The 21229-nt window shown below is 37.4% G+C and overlaps 1 protein-coding gene across 17 annotated transcripts in view; it reads right to left on the bottom strand.

The window, feature by feature from the left end:
- The window catches only part of MBNL1 (muscleblind-like splicing regulator 1), a 197899-nt gene that overhangs the window by 136624 nt on the left and 40046 nt on the right, over positions 1-21229 (bottom strand). For 14 of the 17 annotated variants that reach the window (XM_005874395.2, XM_005874394.2, XM_005874392.2 and 11 more), the window contains exon 2: positions 3008-4026. The exons of 1 other annotated variant lie outside the window; for it this stretch is intronic. In XM_005874395.2, coding sequence (XP_005874457.1) covers positions 3008-3181 — 174 coding nt within the window. In that variant the 5' untranslated portion in view covers positions 3182-4026. Of the gene's footprint in view, positions 1-3007; positions 4027-4208; positions 4579-21229 lie in introns of those variants that run through there. 2 more of the 17 variants (XM_005874393.2, XM_005874404.2) reach the window with 2 other exon arrangements.

Genomic DNA, 21229 nt, shown 5'->3' with positions numbered 1-21229 from the left:
CCTCATTACGATGTATTCTCATTTACTTATCAACACATTTATTGTGATACAAAATTCTGTTTTCATCTAGTCAATTTAATCTAAGTTTATTATTTAAACTTTACCATCACCAATGGGCAACTAAAATACTATCGGCTAATTTTCCTCCTACTGCCTTTAGTCATATGCCGATTGGTTTCTTTTGCATAACGACTTTTCTGAACTGTTCGACTTGTGTTTTTAATGAAACAAATTCTCCTCTTCTAAGTAGAGAAGTCTGCTATACACGTAAGTCACCTGGGAGCCTGGCCAAAGTCTGAAACAGCACAGCTGAAGGGTACAGCCATTTCACAGGGTCCTCGCGGCAAGGATTTGGTTTGCTTTTCTAACTTGCTAAAAATAGTCGATTACACAGGCTACCTCCATCTCACGGCTCAAGAACTCACAAAAGGCTGGACTGTGGATCGCAGCAACACACAGAACACATTTTATTAAAGAAGTCAGGATATTGCAAGTTTTCTCAATTCCTTCCGTTTACTCTCTGAGACAATACAAATGATCTAGCAGTTACTGGCATGGAAATCTCATAATGCTCCCAAATTTCAGAACTTCAGGCATGAGTCACAGGCTTACTTTAACTGTTTTTAAATATGTTTTTGATCTATTTTAGCCACAAAATTGAACACAGGAAGACTACTATATAAAAGGTCAGATTCCAAACACTGTGTTAAGAATCACATGTGTTAAAATTATATATAAAAAACAACTAATTTTTGAAACATGAATACTTAATTACCTTTTCAAAAATTCTAAAATTAATTCTAAATATAGTTATTTCACTCACATTCAAGGAACTACTGCTTTGGGAATGAAGCTTCACCATAGATACATTTGTGTCTTCTTCCTCAGATTCAAATCAAAATATATTTTTTTTAAATCAGGTTTTAGACTAGGAAGTAAATTTCAGTTTCTCTTAGAAAGACAAAGAAGAAAGACGAAGTCTGCATTGATTATCGGCTAAAATGGGTTCATCTCATCAGTACATTTTAAATCTTCAAATTATTTGTTGTTTAAAAAAAAAATAAGTCCTTGATGTGGCGGTTGAATCCTGTTAACCACACAGCACGTCTCTAAGCAAAGCTGCTACTCTACTCAAAGGGGGACTGTTCTGCGGCCACAAGTGAGCAGCGACTAAGAAAAATATTTTGAAATGGAAAAATAGCAACTGAATTTTAATGTTCCACAATGTTCCCAAGTGCTGTGGAGGCAAGTCTTCTGTGAAACCACTCAATGTCACAGCCAAGTTAAATGCCCTTCATTTTGCAGCTACCAGTGCACCATCAACTGTCTGTAGGATTAAAAACTGGATTTACTAGTAATTGGGTCAAAACAGGGTTACTTATGGACACAGCTGTTTACCGACAAGTGTAATTAGCCCTTTGCCCCTCATTTTATGGATCCCAGTTTCTAATTACACCTACATTCAGTCGGCATGAATGTAGGAATACATGTTCACAAAGCTACAACCACTGTGCCCTTCAATGATGTCTTTAGAGTAAAGGGGGGAAAAGGGCCCCATGATAACTTATAACTTTTGCTTACTGATCTTTAGGATTAGGACATTAAGAATAATCTAACATTGTAAAGTTATCTGTGTTACTGTAAAAACCTTTTTTTTTTTTTTTATCCTACTCTGAAGATAATATCCTTGAGTCTTTGGAGAAAAAACTTTAGCGAAGGGAGCAGCCCAATCTGGACCCCCCAAAAAGCAATTAACTGAACTAGTTAACTCTTAAGTGCACTCATAACACCTGAGTGAATTGTATGTTGGCTTATGAGCTAACTATTTCAGTTAATTCACCCCATGTTATTAAGGAAAGCATATGATAGCACTATTTTTTTTTTTTTGCAAAACAAAGGATAAAACTATGAGACTTTTAATATATATATATGTATGTGTGTGTGTGTGTATATATATATATATATATATATACACACACACACACACAACAGAGCCATCTCAAAGGCTCAAAGAGGGAATTATATTGGCACATTAGTATTCAAAGGCAATTGAATTAAACCAAACAGACAGAGCACCCAGGAATCCTCATACTCCTAGACTTGACCTTGCATGTCAAAATTAAAGACATGTATGCTGTCTTTTAAAAGAGCCACTCTCAAACCTGATACCTGAAATACAAGGACATTTTTGAATGTCTGGTTATACTAAAGTGAATCTTTTAGTATTATGGTACCCATGAAAACTAACTCTTAATATTTCTAGCTGAGATTGTTACAAATAAAAAAATAATTAGGACCTAACAGAAAATAAAGTTCCTTCAAATTAGAAATTTAGAAGCTAAAAAAAAATCCAATTAATACTAGTACTTAAGAGTTTCTACTTATTTATTAAACTCACATTCAACAAACTTTATGGCTTAGATAGGGTGCTGTAGGCAGCAGATCAAAACTTCTAATTATTTTTTCCACAAATTGCATTGCTTCTGGCCTTAAAACTATATGCTCATACAATGAAAAGGAAATCCATAATGTCAAAATATTAATATAAAACATCTTTTGCAAGTTTAGCTGACCTAATATTTGCTATTCTTTTACAACATTACAGCACCTTTAGAAACAAGCAAAATCAAATCATCTTCATTCAGCTTCTGCCATGGCCTTGTATATAATCTATGCATATGCTAACACACACATGTATCTACATTTACTATTCCTATAGACGCTGACTTATTACGAAGCTAAAAAGCTGACACTTTCTGCTCTAGGAAAAAAAAAAAAAGCATAGCATTAAAGGACTGGTAAAGTTATTCATAACAAACAAGTTTGGCCAGGCTTGCTTCTATTGGTTCTCAATCAAGTCCCCCAACCCCATCATCATCAATAAGAACACCCCGTAGAACTAAACTATTAGCAAGGCAATCCATCATCCCAAACTCAGTGAACTCTATGTCCACATCCCCTCTATTCAATTATTGCATAGCCTTAAAATAATGTAACATTTACTCACTTTCAATGAATCAAAGCAGGCGATTACTCGTCCATTTTCAACTTGGCAGCTTTTCGAAGGATGTGCAAATTTACATTCCGTGTCTGGCCGCGAGCAAGTCCCCCTTTGGAACTCTCTACAGACTTCCAGTGTTAGCCATTTTGTGTCCCGAATCGGTGCGACACTCACAGCCATGTTTAGATTTTACAGGTAGTTAAATTTTTCAGTGAAACCAACAAACCCAACCCCCCCTCAAAAAACAAAACAAAACACTACTACCAAAAAAAAAATGCTGAACTGATAAAACTGTAAAATGATGATGAAAATGTCCCCTCCAAAATACGTTTTCCCCACTCCCTGCTTTAAAAGTACATGGAAAATTGTGTTGTCGATATCAAGGAAAAGATCTCCCACTAGAAATTCACAGCATGAAACTGTTAATTCAAAGAGGTTTTTTTTGTTTTGTTTTGTTTTTTTTAGAGAAATCCTAGGATCTTAAGTAGATGAACGTTTAAAAGGAGGGCCTGGAATCAGCCTTGGGCTCTCAGTAACCCCTTCCCAGTGCCAATTTTGAGCCCAAAATGCAAGCATGAAAACGTGGCAGACCCCTGGACACCGATTTTCCAAGCTGCTCTCAGCAAAGTTGTCTGAAAGGGAATCTCCTCACAGCTGAATTTGCAATGGAGTTTGGTGGTGCAATCGGTATTGATTAGTTTGGCATAGACAGATGCAGCAGTTTAGAACAAAATCGAGAAAATGATTTTGTTTTGTTTTGTTTTCCTCCTTGATTTCCTGGCAGAAGATATCTTACTTTTTTCAGCAAACTTTTCGTTCAAAAACTAAAGCAGCCTAGGGCAATGCCAGATACTTAGAGCTTTTCTCTTGATTCTAAGTAGAAATGGGGGTGTCTGGGCTAGAGGTGGAGGGTGGATGTGCTGTCGTCACAGTCTAGCTGGCAGCAAGCAAGGCAAAAGCAGAGACTGCTCTAGAAGCGGTTCCAAGCAGCAGAGACGTCAGGAAAGGCACTTCTTAGTACCAACCTGTAGAAAAAAGAGATAGGTTAAGATTTACTAAAGTAGCACTTCACCGATGTCCTACAGTACCACAACCTTGCCATGTGCTACCAGACTAAGTCATATTCGTGTCAGCCTGCTCTCTTGCTGTCTCTCTCTCTCACACACGCACACACTTGCTCACGCACACACACACACACAATACTTACAGTGAGGCATATTGCAGCCAGCCATCGTAGATTTATTAAAAAAAGGGGCCGTTTCCCCTGGTGAAGCAATGCATGATAGAGAGATAACCAATCACAGATAGTGTTGCAGCAATATTCTGGGCAGAAAGCCAATAGTGTGGGCTGTCTTATGAAAGGTCGCGCCTGTCAGACGTTCATTACTATGCTATAAGCACAGAAAATGTCCATCAGATGTGACTTATTCCACTGCAAGAGGACGAGCATGTGGGTTTTGAATTTACCCAACATGCAGTTAGTGGACTAAACCATGTTAGTTTCAAAACAGCTCCTAAGACAAGTCCGAGCACTTGAAGATCATGGCCAGAGGGGGGGAGAGGAAAAAGCAAGGTTTAAAAAATTGCAGCAGACTTCCAAGCTGCTCTCCCTCCGGCTCTGGGCAGGGACGGGCACTGAGCAGCCTGCGCCTGCTGTCCTGACACGTGAATAAAAAAGGAAAGGGGTGTTTACGAATGGTACGTTCTCCTGACCTATCCAATTCACTTCCTTCTGAAGCCCAAGTCCTGCCCCTCCGCTGAAAGCAGCCCTCATACTGTAAAACTATTCCATTCAGCCGGCAGACACTTTGTCAATATATCACAGGCAGGCGAGATAGGAACAAAAGCATCCTTTATTCGTACATTTTTTAAGCAGAAGCTGAGGTCATGTGGGGAAAAGAAGGAGTGCAGTGTTGTCAGTGTGTCTGGCAAATCTGAAGTCAACCTCAAGGGAGAAAGTGATTCCATTGCAGAAACATTAAATATTAAGTGAGCAATTTGATTTGGGCAGCTAGCGTGATGCACTTCAGGGGTACGAGTGAAGCCAGAGGCTGGGAGGGGGGGGACGTGGGGGGGATCCCCTATTGCCTAATTACCTAGGCACTACAAGACTGCTCCTTAGAGCAAGGCATTTTTGCTTTTAGCAACTTACTTTCTCTTTCATTCGGAAGGGCAGACTTTCAGAAAATGCTTAGCAGTGACAGAAGCAAAAGTATACATTTTTCCCTTATGAATGTTATCAACAAAGTAAACAAGGCTTTAATAACCTAAAAGTTTCACACTCCAAAGAGGCAAATGACACAGTCGTGTTTGATTATACTTCTTCAAGGGCCAAAAATGGTCAATTGGCATATGGTACATTTATAACCTAGACACCAGAAAATGCCTATAATATAGACTATCTAACTGAACTGGAGTATAGAATATGAATATATATTACATACATGTAAACATGAATATCTAGCACATTTTTTAAAAAATTTATTTTAGGGTTAATACTGTCATTCTTAACGTTATTTTTTTTTTAAAAAAACCTACCAGATACTTGGCTTAGAAAATACTGAAGTAACACTACAACTTTTGAGAAAGATAAAAAAGAACCAACTCATATCAATGCTCAAGAAATATTTTTGTTTTCAAAATATTTTCTGGTCCTAATTTCTAGTTCTATCAGAACAAAGTCAGGTCAGTCACCAACTCTAACATCCATCCACCTTCCTGAATCTTTGCCCTGATTCAGAATTTCTCAGCTACTGCATGCCTTGAGCATGTACTACACCTGAGTCAACAATCTCTGTTGTCCTTCCCTCTAGAGTTTTGAAATGCCTCACCTGCAACATTCACTTCCTGCAAAAGCCAGCTAAGAGGTCCCCTCCTCCAAGAAGCTTCCAAGATGCCACCTCCTCCCTCTCCATTCATATATTAACCTGCCTCCTCTGATCTACTACACGGCGCCCTATACAGGGTTTTAATTCCTTATAGGTCTGAGCCACTGTCCCCAAGGGCAGAAATAATCTGTCCCTAGCATCGTGATGAAAAACAGATGGATCTCTATAAACGAGGGTAAATCAAGTGATCGATGACTATATCTGGACTGGAATTATCTCCAGGGCACAAAGATACACAAACACACGTATGAACACACCCTTATAAACATGTACATGAGCACAAAACATGAATATAATCACATACCTGAACACACACATACACACACATCCGTCACGGCCGCTATAAATTACTACATCCCAGCGTCACGTCTAGGAATCGCCTTGGCCTGGACAGCTCCCTCGCACATTCCACACAGCAGCTTTTCCCAAACCTCATCACTCTCCAGGCCCTACTCCTCCGTGTTCCTCTCTGTCAACAGGGGATGATCTTCTATGTCACAAATATTTCCTAGTCCAAATAGCGGCCCTAGGGCATGAACTCTCTCTCACCTTCCTGCCGCCCATCTTTATACTTCCTGCATCTTCTCGATCTCCCAGGAGTTTTCCCTTCTCCTGCCCACAGCTGAGCTTCCACCTTGACTCACCCCTTCTCAAGATTTCTTTCCCTTTATACTCCCTCAATATATGAACTTTCCCTCAATTCTGTCTTAGCCCTCCAAGGGGTGAAGTAACTCCAGCATGGAGGCGGTGGCCTGGCAGAAGCCAGGGAACCCTGGTGGCTATGTGTCCTCCTCTCCGGAAAGCTCTCAAGGTGTCATTCCCAGACTTATGTCTACAGTGTCATCTACAGGTGCTGTATTTCTGCTCCTTCCTCTCCCATTCACTGTGGACTCTGTATCCGTGTGACCTCCACACCTATTACTTCACCACGCAGCAACAGCCGTCAATGCCCCGTAAAAGCCAAATCCAAAGCCTTTACTTGACCTCTAATACCATTTACAACTCCCTCTTTCTATTTTTTTTTTAATTTTTCAATTACAGTGTACAGTCCATATAGTTTTGTGTTAGTTTCAGGTGGACAGAATAGTGGTCAGACAATTATATATTTTATAAAGTGGTCCCCACCTGGCACCGTACATAGTTTACAATATTATCGGGTAGAGGGGGTCAATGGGGAAAAGGGGAGACACCTGTGATACTCTCAACAATAAAGATAAATTTTAAAAATAAAATTATATATATACATATACAGATATATATATATATAATAAACTCTATTCCCTATGCTGTGCTTTACAACCCCATGACCATTCTGTAATTACCAATGTATACTTCTTAATCTTTTCACCTTTTTCACCCAGTCCCCCAACCTTCCTCCTCTCTGGCAACCATCAGTCTGAGAACTTCCTCTGTCTTAAACCTTTCTCCTTATCTTGAACTGGCACATTCTAGTCTTTTGGTTTCTCCCAGTGCTATACTCTAGCCTCCTGCCTTTCAGAGAGGAGCGGGGAGGAGCTGGGAGGGTTCCTGGCATATGCCATGCGGCTGGGAGCTCCTGGGACTTGTTACAGGCAAACCCTTTGTTTGGTTTGACACATACTTCCTCACCCCTTCAACTGGGCAAATCCCTTCTCCTTGTCTAAGTTGCTATTCAAACATCAACTCGATAAGACTGGGCTAACTATGGTAAACATTATTCCATCTCAGAATATTCTCAGTACTTTGTATCTCTTGGTTCTTTTAACCCCTAGGTTACAGACTCCCTGACAACAGGGTTTATCACCATATTTTTACTTGGTACCTAGAACATAATAGATTTTTTTTAAATGTTTGATAAATAAATTTTACTTACACTGATGATAATAAACATTGCTATGACTATATAAGGATGTATCCCCAACCCTGAGAAAATATTTCAGCATCATCTTCGGGGTCCACACTATATGAGGAAGGAGGATGGTACCATTACTAATGTCTTCAATGTTTGGAAGTTCTGCCTAAATACAACTACAAAATCCATTTCTAGAAGTGATTATTTTCCCCTTCTGCCATGTTACAAGTTTAATCCACTCAATTGCTAAAATGCTGGCAACTGGGTGCTCTAATTATTTTTTAATTTCTGTAGCAGAGAAATTCTATTTACTTCAAAAGGCATTACTGGAAGAATTATAGACATATCTCTATAAGTTGAAAATACTATTTAATTGTAAAGTATACTGGGGAGGATGATAACCAAAATATTTATAATTAGCCAGGCATGGACACAGAGCAATCAAAATGGATACCAACCTTTATGCATTATTACCTAGCTGTAATGTATCTAGTAATATGTGTTTCCACCTCTGACATGGGGCAGGGGGGAGGGGGGTAACAAATTTAGATTACACTTTATAAATTTGACTAAATTGCTGATATCAGATTATCTTTCTCTTTGCTTAAATAAAATAATTTCATGGGGGACTGAAAATCTTCATAACTTAATATATTGGTAATTAAGATTTCATTGGATTTGGATTACTACTGAATTCCCAAAACATTTCTTCAACTAGTAATGAATTTTTGTCCTATACAACAATATTGAAACAGGTGTGGGTAATGTCCAGACTTTTATAATTCTTGCCAACATATCTGCACTAGAAATATGTGTTGCTTATAAATATTAAAGGAAATATTGCTGCTGTAAATATGTTTACTAGATAAATTGTGTATGAGGTAAATTTCTGACCTATATTTCAACATCTATATAATAAAAGCCTAAACGACTGTTATAGTGGAACGACCAGAACGACCGGTCGCTATGATGAGCACTGACCACCAGGGGGCAGACACTCAACACAGGAGCTGCCCCCTGGTGGTCAGTGTGCTCCCACAGGGGGAGTGCCGCTCAGCCAGAAGCCAAGCTCACGGCTGGCAAGCGCAGCTCCCACCACCACGGCAGTGGTAAGGATCAGCGAGCCAAGCAGTAAGGAGTAGCAAGCAGGTGGGCGGTAAGGAACAAGGAGTCCCGGACCATGAGAGGGTGCAGGCCAGGCTGAGGGACCCTCCCCCCAGTGCAGGAATTTCCGGACTGTGAGAGGGTGCAGACCAGGCTGAGGGACCCTCCCCCCAGTGCAGGAATTCCGTGTACCGGGCCTCTAGTATTATAATAAACTTCCCTCAACAACAACAAAAAGATTAGGGAATTTAATAGTTTTGCAGTGAGAATCAAACTTTTTGAAACCTGCCTAACAACAAGCCCTTTACTGACCAAATTCCAGACACTCACCTATAGAGTTCCTCACATTATGTGACTTGTTCCACAAACAAGCAAGCATATTCTGTCACAGAACCAAAAACCAATTTCTCCTTGGGTGATACCAAAAATCACTGTTATTTTTTACTTTAAGATATGAGGGGGAAAATAAAAAGGGGAGAAAGAAAATGTAAAAATAGAAGAAAGTAAGTCAAGAAAAGGTTCAAGGATAAAAAAATTTTTTAAAGCATGGGAAATAATTACTCATAGTAATTGATATATGTTAGCATTAAACTGACAGTGGATGTCTTCATATAAATATCTATGTAAATGTACATACATACTTCAATAGAGTATAGACACTTACAAGGTATGAGAATAAAATGCTATTTTGGAGAACTGGATGGCTTCCATGAGCAAGATAAAATTTCTTACTCACATATGTTTAGTAATCATTTCAGTTCTTCTGAACCAAAAGATAGGCGGCTTGGTCCTATTAATCTTAGAGTGGATAGCTGGGAATTTGGGGGACTTTTTTTCAACAGCTTTTGATTTCTGAAATAGGTTACATATTGAGGAAGTTAACTGAGTAATTATGTGAGGGCTTTTTTCTCATTTACAAAGGCAGTTTTATTCTAACTGGAAGAGATGTCCAACTTCACCATGTATATTTGGTGGGGACAGAAAGGGAGCCCCTTGCCCCAAACCATAACTTCTCATCCCCTTCACTGGTGTCGACAAGTCTGTAATTAGCAATGCATCACTTTAGTAATTATTTAATACATTACTAAATAAAGTCAGCAAGTGAATAAATAGATAGATAATAAATCAGTAAGTTTATTTGGAAAATTAGTCATTTACTATGTTAGCTCATGAACAATTTTGCCCAGGGTTCGTCCCAAATATTAACAGAGATGTCCATATACAGCCCACTAAGCATTTCCGGAGGCTGTATAGCCATTTCTCTGCTCACTAAGTTCCTAAATAGAGTAACAGAGCTGTTATTTCTTCTATGGGAAAACCTGTGGTCCAAATGAGTTAATGCAGTCTTCAGCGGTATTCACGTCTACCTAACAAAAAGCTGAGGTCGGTGTTTCTCAGCGAGGGGTAAGCACACTGTTGAAATTTTAAGTGATACAGAAACAACATACTTTTAACAGAAGCACTGGAATGCTAACACTAACCCATCAAGCCTGTGATTACACAGGTATGATAACTTACAAAGGGCTCAGTTTTAATAAAAAGAATTTAAAGAATAAGACTAAGTAAATACATTGGCAAAAAAAAAATCATGAGGGAGATATGCAAATGACTGGTTTTAGAAACACTGCTGTGAAAATAAGATAACTTTCAACCACACATCCTCGGGAATGGAATGTCAGTGTGGCCTGCTGGTAGACATACTGCAAGGTGCTATGGGTGACAAGTGGCTGCTGAGAAAAGGCTCTTTACCAACTCCAATAAGTAATCTAAGGTTGGCCAAAGCATTCCTTTAAAATTCTGATAGGTCTGATTCCCTAATCATCAAGTGGTCCCTTATTGGAGGAATAAGGAAAGAACGTTAGTGATGCACTCACTATCCCCAAACATCAGAATTCCAAAAGCAGCTAACCAAGCTGCACTCACATTAGAAAATGATTATGGTCCCTAAGTATTTATAGTTAAGACAAAATAAACATGAAGCCTCTACTCAGACGATGATTAAAAAGTTAATCTGAATTGATTCCCCTATCAGGTAAAATTTAAAAGGCTTTAAGGTCATTAGAAGATAAATGTATCACAATGGCTCACTGCATTTTGTACACCAGGTCACTAGCTTTGTACCTAAATAAGCCTTCATCCATCCCCACTGCAAAGTTATCTTCCTAGAAGCTTTTCAAGCTCACTATCAAAAGTATTCAACCAGAGGGTGTGAACAGAGAAGTGTCTACTTCTCACAAGAAGACATACAGGTGGCCAACAGGTATATGAAAAGATGTTCAACTTCACTAGCTGTAAGGGAAATGCAAATTAAAACCATAATGAGACATCCCTTCACACCTGTTCTATGGCTGTTATCAATAAGACAAGTAATACCAGTGCAAGAGAGGATGTGGAGAAAGGGGAACCCTTGTACACTGCAGGTAGAAATATAAATTGTTGCAGCCACTATGAAAAGCAATATGAAGGCTCCTCAAAAAATTAAGAATAAAGCTATTTTTAATATATATACATGTGCACACAAAGGAATACTACTTAGCCATAAAAAAATAAAATAGTGACTTTTGTGACAACATGGATGAACCTTGAGAGTATTGTGCTAAGTGAAATAAGTTAGATGGAAAGGTCAAGAACAATATTTCACTCATATGAGAGATATAGAACAAAAAGCAAAGAACAAACAAGCCCATAGACACACACAACAGGGTTGAGTGAAGGGTGAAGAGGTAAAGGAGGTCAAATGGAGACAGAAGTAGACTAGCCTATGGGTAGTGAGGACACAATGCAACACACAGATGATCTATATATATAAAAGGCTAACATGCAAAGTGTCCCTGTGGGATATAGACTGGGAGACTGGGAGTTCTATTGCTCGCTATGACGTGCACTGATCACCAGGGGCAGCACAGAACAAAGGAAGGCCCCGGCCGGCATCCAGGGAAGGGAGGCCCCAGCCGGCAGCTTATATAAAAGGCTAATATGCAAAGTGTCCCTGTGGGAGATAGACCGGGAGACAGGGAGTTCTATTGCTCACTATGACGTGCACTGATCACCAGGGGGCGGTGTAGAACAAAGGAAGGCCCTGGCCGGCATCCAGGGAAGGGAGGTCCCAGCTGGCAGCCAGAAGGCCCCAATTGGCCCTGATCACTGGCCAGGCCTAAGGACCTTACCCATGCACGAATTCTGTGCACTGGACATCTAGTATATTATAAAACTATACACCTGAAAGTTTTATCATGAACCAATATTGCCCAGCAAATTTATTTTTAAAAAATATCCAACCTCCAACACCAGCCCAGACTTGCTAGACCCTTCCCTGGCTTTAATTTTATTTCACAGAACTTGTTAGTAGTTGGCATAATATTATGTACCTATCTCACTCCCTGCTTATCACCTACCTTTGCCATAAAAATGTACACTCCAGGACAGCAGGCAGTTGTCAGGTTAGTTCTCCAAGACAGAGCCAGCACCAAATCAGTGCCTGGTCCAGAGTCAGCCAACAATCAGTATTTGTAGTTCAACTGAATTTTTCCTCAGTATATCTGAACACTAGTTCATAAGGATTTTCTACAAGTTACAATGTCTTGGCTATAGGCACACAATTTAAGACACTGGCATCATCACCTTTATAACTGAAGGAAACCAGCATCAAACTCCATTCATTAGAAAGAATATGAGGCAAGGAAGTTAACATAGAGCCATATTTACATTCCTTTTTAATTATGAAGTTGATGAAAGATTTTTTTTTTATCCACAGAATAACTGCAAACAGTTACATGTGGCTTTGCAAATCTGAAGCATTTAAACAATTATCTGTGAATTTCTGACAGAATCAGTCTTCAATTCTGGCAAAAGAAGAGAACATTTGCATTTTTTTTCTGATCATATTCAAACAGGCCGCCTTTTAACATTTATCTTTTATTCTAGAAATGAGAAAGTATAATAAAATAACATGGCCCATGCTACTTTATCATTTGTCTACAGAAAACATTAATCCCATTTAGTATTATATTTACTTATTACACAAAAAAAGTTACTTTGTAGGCATTAGGAAGTCATTTTTTATCTGTCCATATCATTTAGTAATCAGAATACAGAATACAACAAAATAAAGAATGCTGGTATGTGCTCAAGAGGTAAACGGTAGAAAAACCAAATGTCACCCTCCTAGCAATTTTCAGGAAGATTGGTACATTGACCCAACAGAATCTAAATGTGAAATTAGTATAACAAAACTGTGAACATTAAATGGAATGCAATACATTTTGATATTGTTATTCCCAATGCAATTGAGTCTATAGTTTACTTAAATAAGTTATATTTTATTTGGCATAGTAACTAAGGGCCAAAATCTTTATTTTAAATTTCAACCTTTACAACTTCTGAACAATATCACCTAGCTTCTTTTTTTTAAATATATTTTATTGATTTTTTTTTTTACAGAGAGGAAGGAAGGGGGATAGAGAGTTAGAAACATCCATGAGAGAGAAACATCAATCAGCCGCCTCCTGCACACCCCCTACTGGGGATGTGCCCGCAACCAAGGTACATGCCCTTGACTGGAATCGAACCTGGGACCCTTCAGTCCGCAGGTTGATGCTCTATCCACTGAGCCAAACCGGTTAGGGCTATCACCTAGCTTCTTACTGCAATTGGTGGTATCACTGCCTAAAACATTTTTAAATATGACCTTCATTGCTTGAGAAATGACAGCAAATTCATTTATGCTTCCCTAATAACATTATTGCACAACTCAAAAATAAGTGTGGCATTGATTAATGAGAGAACTGGGAAATGTTCCCATGGACCTTGTACATCACTGAAATTAGCTGCATGTGTAGCTCTTTGCCCCACTGTTCCAACTTTTCTTCCAAGATAGATATCACTCTCACAAGATCTCCATAATTAACTCATCCCTGTTTTCCATTTGAGCATGCTCAATTAATTGAGACAAATTATAAACTCAACATGTAAAGAAATTTTTGAATTCAGGCCAAAATACAAAGCATATCTCTATAGGGACCACATCATCATAGTTGCCATATTTTCCAGAGCTCCTAAACATTTAATGTGGCAATAGCCCTCAATACTATCAACTATATCTGAGTTTAAAAGCTTGATCTTAATAGATAAATCTTGAATTTCCAGATGTCTGATCAAAAACCTAACAGTAATTTCAATCTAGGAATTTTCATTGGCTTATTTCTACTAAAGAGTGCCCAAAATATGTTGCTTAATTATTAATCATTATGAGAAAAGTATATAAAAATCTGTTTGTAGTTAAATAAAGACCTAAAATAATTATTCTTCAGAATACACTAAATGAAACCAGTTATGAATATAGTATGGTATTACTTGAAAATATCCTAATTAAATGAATTAGTGGATTTCCTATAACACAACACAATGCATAAACATTTCCTCCTTCCATTTAATCAGTAAAAGTCCCTATAGTTTCACATACGTAGCTCTTATTGAAAAGTTTACAAATATTCAAGCCACAAAGTTGTTACACAGTTTGATGTTAGAATCCTATAGATATTTCTATTGATTGATATGTTTGGTCTTAAAGATTACCTTTTTAACAAATATCAAAAGATCCTCTTAATAACATGCAAATATCAACTGAATTTTTCCAGTAACAATAAAATATGAGAATCTCAGTTGAACTTGAGCTTTAAAAAAAAAGTCACAAATTCACATATCCTTACATACAAACAAGAATTGTTTCTCCTGATAGTGAGTCGAGACCCAGTTGTCTTTCCCTGGTTTAAAGGAGGAAGATATGTTACAAACAAAGACATGCTTTGACAACTATTATTTTCACTTCAGTGTAGCGTAAGTATCCTTTCCAGAAGGTTCTACAGAAATTACATATTTAACTAGGTCTGAGATGTTGAAAAACAACCAATCAGGCTGATATTATTGCAATTGCTATAGAATAACCCTGAGCTTCAGATTGCATTTTGCAGAAGCATAAAATTTCAAAAGGCAGCTCTGCAGTTCTTTAAAAGGGTGGTAACAATACTCTCAACAACTAACTAATTTTTTTAAAAAAGGGTGGTAACAAGGGGCATATTTTGTTTGTGTCTACCTCAGTATTTCTTATAAGGCTTCACTTATAAAAAAGAAAAACATACTGGGAGGCTCTACAAATCTGAAAATATAAGATTAACTGGATAAAAGATAATCCGTCTCCATGATAACTAAATTTATATCTATACATAAATGGTTTACCACACTTGGTGTCACAACTCGAATTCCTTGAATATCTAACAGACTTCAGAACTGAAATCTCATTACATATGCATCGAACAATAATGCAGAACTGGAATCTGTGAGTCATTCATTCCCAGTAACTTTGCAAACATACATGAAAATACCAAGAGTTGTAAAATAAAATTAAAACCTTCCATGTGGTGTGATTAACAGTGTGAAAGTAAAGGATCTCATATTAGAAATGTAAAGGCTCAAGAGCAAATTAAAATTTCAACCAAACAGTGTCTATTTAAATTTTGAGCCTATTTTCTCCTTACATATCTAGCCTTTCACATCTTCAGTGACCATAATAACCTGAATTATTTCAAAGTCAAATAATTAACAATTTGTACTCTTAACTATAGTTCTGCTTTTTTATATATTAAGCTTAGGTATAAATTATAAAGCTATTTCCTATATAGAGTAAATAATAATGGAAGAGATGGTAAAATAGAAGGTCAAATGATGAACAGAAATCTCTAGCAAATAATTTATGTAAATTACATACATTAATGCCACCTCTTTTTTCTTCCTTCCTCCCTTCCTCCCTCTAGCCCTCCTTCCCTCCCTCCCTCCCTTCCTTCTTTTTGTAGTCTTAGACATCGCTAAATGAATGTATTCACTGCAATAAATTTAAAACAAACAGAAGAGTTTTGCTGGAAGTCAAACTGAATTTCCATCTACTGTCAAGTAGAACCCTCTCAACCCAAGGTAACAACTATTATTAGTATGATGTGGTTAGTCCTTTCCCTATTCATTTACATACATATATACACATGGCTTATCATTTTACAGAAACGATGGAAACATACTAAGCATTTTATTCTGAAACTTGCTTTCTACAGTATATATTAGTGACCTTTCTTTGTCAATAGAAATATATCAACATAAATACTGTTTAACAACTATGTACTACTCCACTATATGTCCATTTTTTACTAGTGGTAACCTATGTTAAAGCCAGCTTTCATTATTTTAAGCCATGTTGCAATTGTATGAACCAACTATGCTTACATTTGAGTGGTTTTAATAATACACTTTGAACACAGAGTATTGCATATATTAACTTTGAACTAGAATAACAAATTTCTTCCCCAAAAATGTTTACCAAAATGTACTTCTACCAACAATGATTAAAATGCTTTACAATGTCTGTTAAATCTATGTTAGACCTTAAATGGATACTATCCCTAAATCTAGATTGTAAATTTCTATTGTGGGAATGGGCAAAAGATATATGTCCTTTTTCCGACAAATAGAACGAAAGACTTGTCAATGTATTTTGCAAGACATTTTGAACTGTTAGCCCTTACATGGCAACTAATCAATGGAAACATTTGTAAAATCAGTTTTTCCACTCTTGTTATTTCAAAATAAATCATTTCATTCCTAAAAACAATCATAATATGTATATTTTGTAATTATCTGCCATAGAACAGGGGCTGAAGGCTTGAATATTAGTAAATTTGGGGGGTGACAGTGTATCAAAACAAAAAATATATAACTTACTATTCTTATTAATAAAAACAAAATGTGCAGTTAACAGTCCGCAGGGCATGTTATATTTGGAATATCTCTGACAGCACAATATCTAATGATTAAGGGGCTGCGTTTTTTACACATTATTTCTACTAATGTCAGAAAATATCCTACTCCACTCCCTCCTTTTTTAGACACTAATTGACTAAAGGAAATGGTTTCTGACAACGGCTATAAATAATGCAAGGCGTTATCAAACTAGCTAAGGCACAATAAAAGCGGTGAACTCACGGAGGCCCAAGCACATTTTCCCACGTGGTCCTTTCCCCTGGGGCTAGGGCTCCTCTTGCCTCATTTCTGACCCTGGACTGGAGTGTTCTCCTGAAGTGCCATGTACTTCCAATTAAAAGAACCAAGACAGGCATATGCTTTTGGCGGACTTTTGCCAATGGACATATGCCCTGCTAGAAAAGAAAATAATCTCCCTTCACTTAGCCCTCTTTCAAACAGTTCTTTTTCAATTATTAAAACAGTTCAGAGAATAAAGAAGTACTTGAAACTGGATTTTTCTCAAAAGACTTCAGATGCTTGGTTGGCAACGTGTGGGTATGTCCAATGCTTTTATTATCTTTTTGTCAATGTGATTTCAGCATGTTGTCAGAGTATAAATAAAAATCACGCTTCTCAGGAGATGAGATCAAAGATTTTCTTGTAGGATGTTGTACTTTCCAAAAGAGTAAACGTACTAAACACACAATGAGCAAACTAACCTGGCAGTTTACGATTTGACTCTTTTGCTAAATAGAAAAAGAACACCCCTTTCTTAATTAATTGTTCCTAAGGTTGCGTACATTCTGAGAACGCTGTAACACATGAGGAAATCCAAAGAACCGACTGCACCCTTCTAATGCGACAGTGATTAAAGGTCTATGTGTCCCCACCAGCAACATATGCACTTAAAGAGCAATAACCAACTTTCCAAGGAAATCACAATGCATTGGTAGCTGGCTAAAAAAGCCAAGTAACCGCCAACAGTTTATCAATAGCAACACTTTTTGTTCTGGGGTATAAATGCTCCTGAAAGAATCTTAAACTATCTGAACAGTCAGCTGGGAAGGACTCTTAAAAATATATATTCCTGGGACCTATCCTAGACCTACTGAGGCTGAAGATGAGGAATCTACCTTTTAACCAAACTCCCTAGGTTATTCTTAATTCCATTAAGTATTGGCAATCATAATCAACTGGAGCTAAAATATTACTCCCACCAGCAATAATTTGTTACATTTCTACCCAATAATTTTCTAAAAACCCAATGTATGTCCTGAAAAGATGGCTTGTTGGAGATTTGGTAGCATGCCTTTTGATTATATTCCATCAACTAGATAGAAACATACCAGCAAAATGTTATGCAAAGTTATGTTAAATTCACTTTTTAAAATATTATTTTAAATCAGGCACCATGCCATGTCTGCCCCTCCACATCAGTCTATGATACTACACACCATATCATATTACTCTTCATATCTCAAATCACTTATAATATTCCTGCTCAACAACAGTTCACTCCCAGTTAGCATGCAAAAATATACTTTGTTTGTAAAAAGAATCCCTCCCCCTCAGTATATTTGAAGGATTACACTGGATAAATTCAAAGAGGGATCATAAAACAATCTTAAAACTTTCTATTGCCCCAGTCAGTGTGTGGCTCAGTTGGTTGAGTTTTCCCATGCACCAAAAGGTTGCTGGTTTTATTCCCCAACAAGGCACATACCCAAATTGCTGGTTGGATCCCAGGTCAGGGTGCATGCAGGAGGAGCTGATTGATGTTTCTCTCTATGCCTCTCTCTTCCTCTCTCTCTAAAATCAATTTTTAAAAAGTCTCTATTATATTTGAATGTCAAGTGCACCATCTATAATAATCTATAATAATAAAAGCATAATATGCTAATTAGACTGGACATCCTTCCGCACATCCTTCCAGATGACCTTCCAGACAAAGCCAGGGCTTCGAGGGAAGGCCTGGTCCCGGGTGCCAGAGGGAAGCTGGTGCCAGAAGCCAGGGGAAGAAAGGCCTACACTTGCATGAATTTCGTGCATCAGGCCTCTAGTTTATATATAAACACATACATAAAATAAATACTTTAGAGATGGTGATATTTAGTCTCCTTATTTCATATTTATAGTAATAGTTTATAATAGTATAGTTATTTTTCAAAAAGATGAAAAAACAATTAAGCAGCTATACAATCACTGCAATATGATAAAATCAATTGTTAATAGATAAAATGTTAAATAAGGATTATTATATGTATAGGTGTATAGATATGTACAGATGTTTGTGTGTATGTGTATGATCAAAAGAATAAGAAAAACTTTAACATAGAAATTAGTCAAATCATGTTCTTCATGTATAACTAAAATATAGCTTTTCATTTAAATTCAAGTAAAACCTCTGTGTTAAACTTAATAGAGGGGGAAAGACGTAAAGAATGCTTTAATCTTCTCACAATAAGAACCACTTTATTTTAGATAAAACTACAAACTATGCTCCCTCATTAAGTAATAACCCTTTCAGAGATGAACTTTTGAGAAGCTGGCTTGTGCTACATTTCTTTCTGATTTATGTATAAAATCTGCAAGGTGTTCCTCTGGTTCTTTAATAAAAAAAGTTTCTACTGGAGGAACCAAGTAGAAAAATTTATCTTTCCCCAGAACTCATATATTCTGTTTTTGTTCAACACTAGCAGGTAATACTTTATATTTTGGTATACAATTTCCTTCACCTGAATTTTGACATTTGCTACTCACACCTCTAAGCGATGGTTATATCATCTTGCCCGCCTGTGAACAAATAAAGTCAGGCTTGCATGGCTAAGTGACGGACTCACCAAAGTCCCCTAAGGTAATTAAAGGGAAGAACTGGGACCCCAAATCAGGTCTTCTGATTCAAATCTGAAATTTAATTCACAACACATGCTGACAACTTAATGCCAAATTTTGTGGAAATGACAATGACTACAAATATAATGGAAGCCATAAACCAGAGAGATTGGGGGTGGAGTGGGATATGATGAAGGGGCCCGACTGCATCACTGTGGTTTGCTCTGAGATGTAAGTGAAGGAGAAAGCCTTGCCTATAGACTCTTAAGGAGATAAGATGATCCCTCTATGGAGTTGAGAGTTGGATGTTATTGTCTTTATACGTCTATGGAGTATGCACTGGACACTAATAACACATACTTAGAGATGTGAAAATTATACACATGTCTATCAGTTTCTTCTTATTTAAGACTGTTAATCAGTTTTAATTCAGTAATTAATACAACACAGGGTTCTACTTAATAAGTGATTTAAAGATTGTCTTTGAGCACAATTTTATTTTTGTTTGTTTGCCTTCTGAGCAAGAAGAGCCTACATTTTCTTCAGAGCTTTCATTAGAGGAGTTCAAATTGTATCAGCAGGAACCTACATAAGTAAAATGGAATTCTGCTCTACAAGTATAAAACTAAGTGTGTGTTAAATAAGTATGCATACAGTAAGGCTGACCTATATCAGCCACTAAAACAGTATCTGAAAAGCAGTAAAGGAGATGGAATAGCTGTCTGGAACACTTCTAATCTAAGCCATGTAAAGTCAGATTTTTGACAGCTGTTAAAACCATAGAAAAGTACATTAGGGAGAAAGCGCTCAGGGTTTGAAAAAATGGCATAAACGGTATTTTTCTTTTACATGTACCAAACCTGTTCTCTTTCACTAGTATATTAGTTGCCTTATGGCAGAGAAGTGGTAAATATTGAATTCCTTTCTAATAAGAAAGCCCAAAGTCAAAAGAATAAAAAAAATGCAATCCCAGTTCCACTGCCCCAAAAGATCTCCTTTGAAAAGAAATTGCAATTGTTGTTCTAATTGTGCTTCATGGGTTTTTTGTTGTTGTTGTTCTTTCTTTCTTCCCTATTATCCTAGAGAAAGAAATGCTTTCTTTCAATCCAAATACATACATCCAACACAGACAATAACTGTAAGTGGATAAACATATTCATTAAAAATAATCTATAATAATAAAAGGGTAATATGCTAATTAGACCGGATGTCCTACTGGACGTCATCCCGGACAAAACCAGGGCGGGAGAGAAGCCAGCCCGGGTCCCGGGTGCCTGAGGGTGGCCAGAGGGAAGCCAGCCAGGGTCCCAAGTGCCAGAGGGAAGCCGGTGCTGGCAGCCAGGGAAAGGAAGACCTACTCTTGCACAAATTTCGTGCATCGGGCCTCTAGTACATAAAGAAAATATGTATTGATTATGATTAAACTCGTAAGTCAAGGCCCCACTGTACATAAATAAAATATGTATTGGTAATATTAATAGTTTATTGATGACCCTCTTTTGTAGCCTAGACACAGGGATGAGACGTGGATCCAACTTTGAAGAATTTACTGCTTAATCTGGGATGTAAAACCAACCCACAAATAACTGTACATTAAAAAAAGGGAGAAGTATACAGCAGAGATAACAATAAAACTTGGTAAGTTAGAGAGAGATGTCAGGGGTGGTTTCACAATAGAAAATACATCTGAGATAGGCCTAGATTTATGTCAGGGGTGGTTTCACAATAGAAAATACATCTGAGGTAGGCCTAGAAGGATGAGTGAGTCTCATTTGGTTACAGACAAAA

This window comes from Myotis brandtii, unplaced genomic scaffold (assembly GCF_000412655.1).
Source record: "Myotis brandtii unplaced genomic scaffold, ASM41265v1 scaffold436, whole genome shotgun sequence".
NCBI lineage: Eukaryota > Metazoa > Chordata > Mammalia > Chiroptera > Vespertilionidae > Myotis > Myotis brandtii.
Note: the sequence above shows the minus strand (reverse complement) of the source record. Positions and strands in the feature narration are given on the sequence as shown.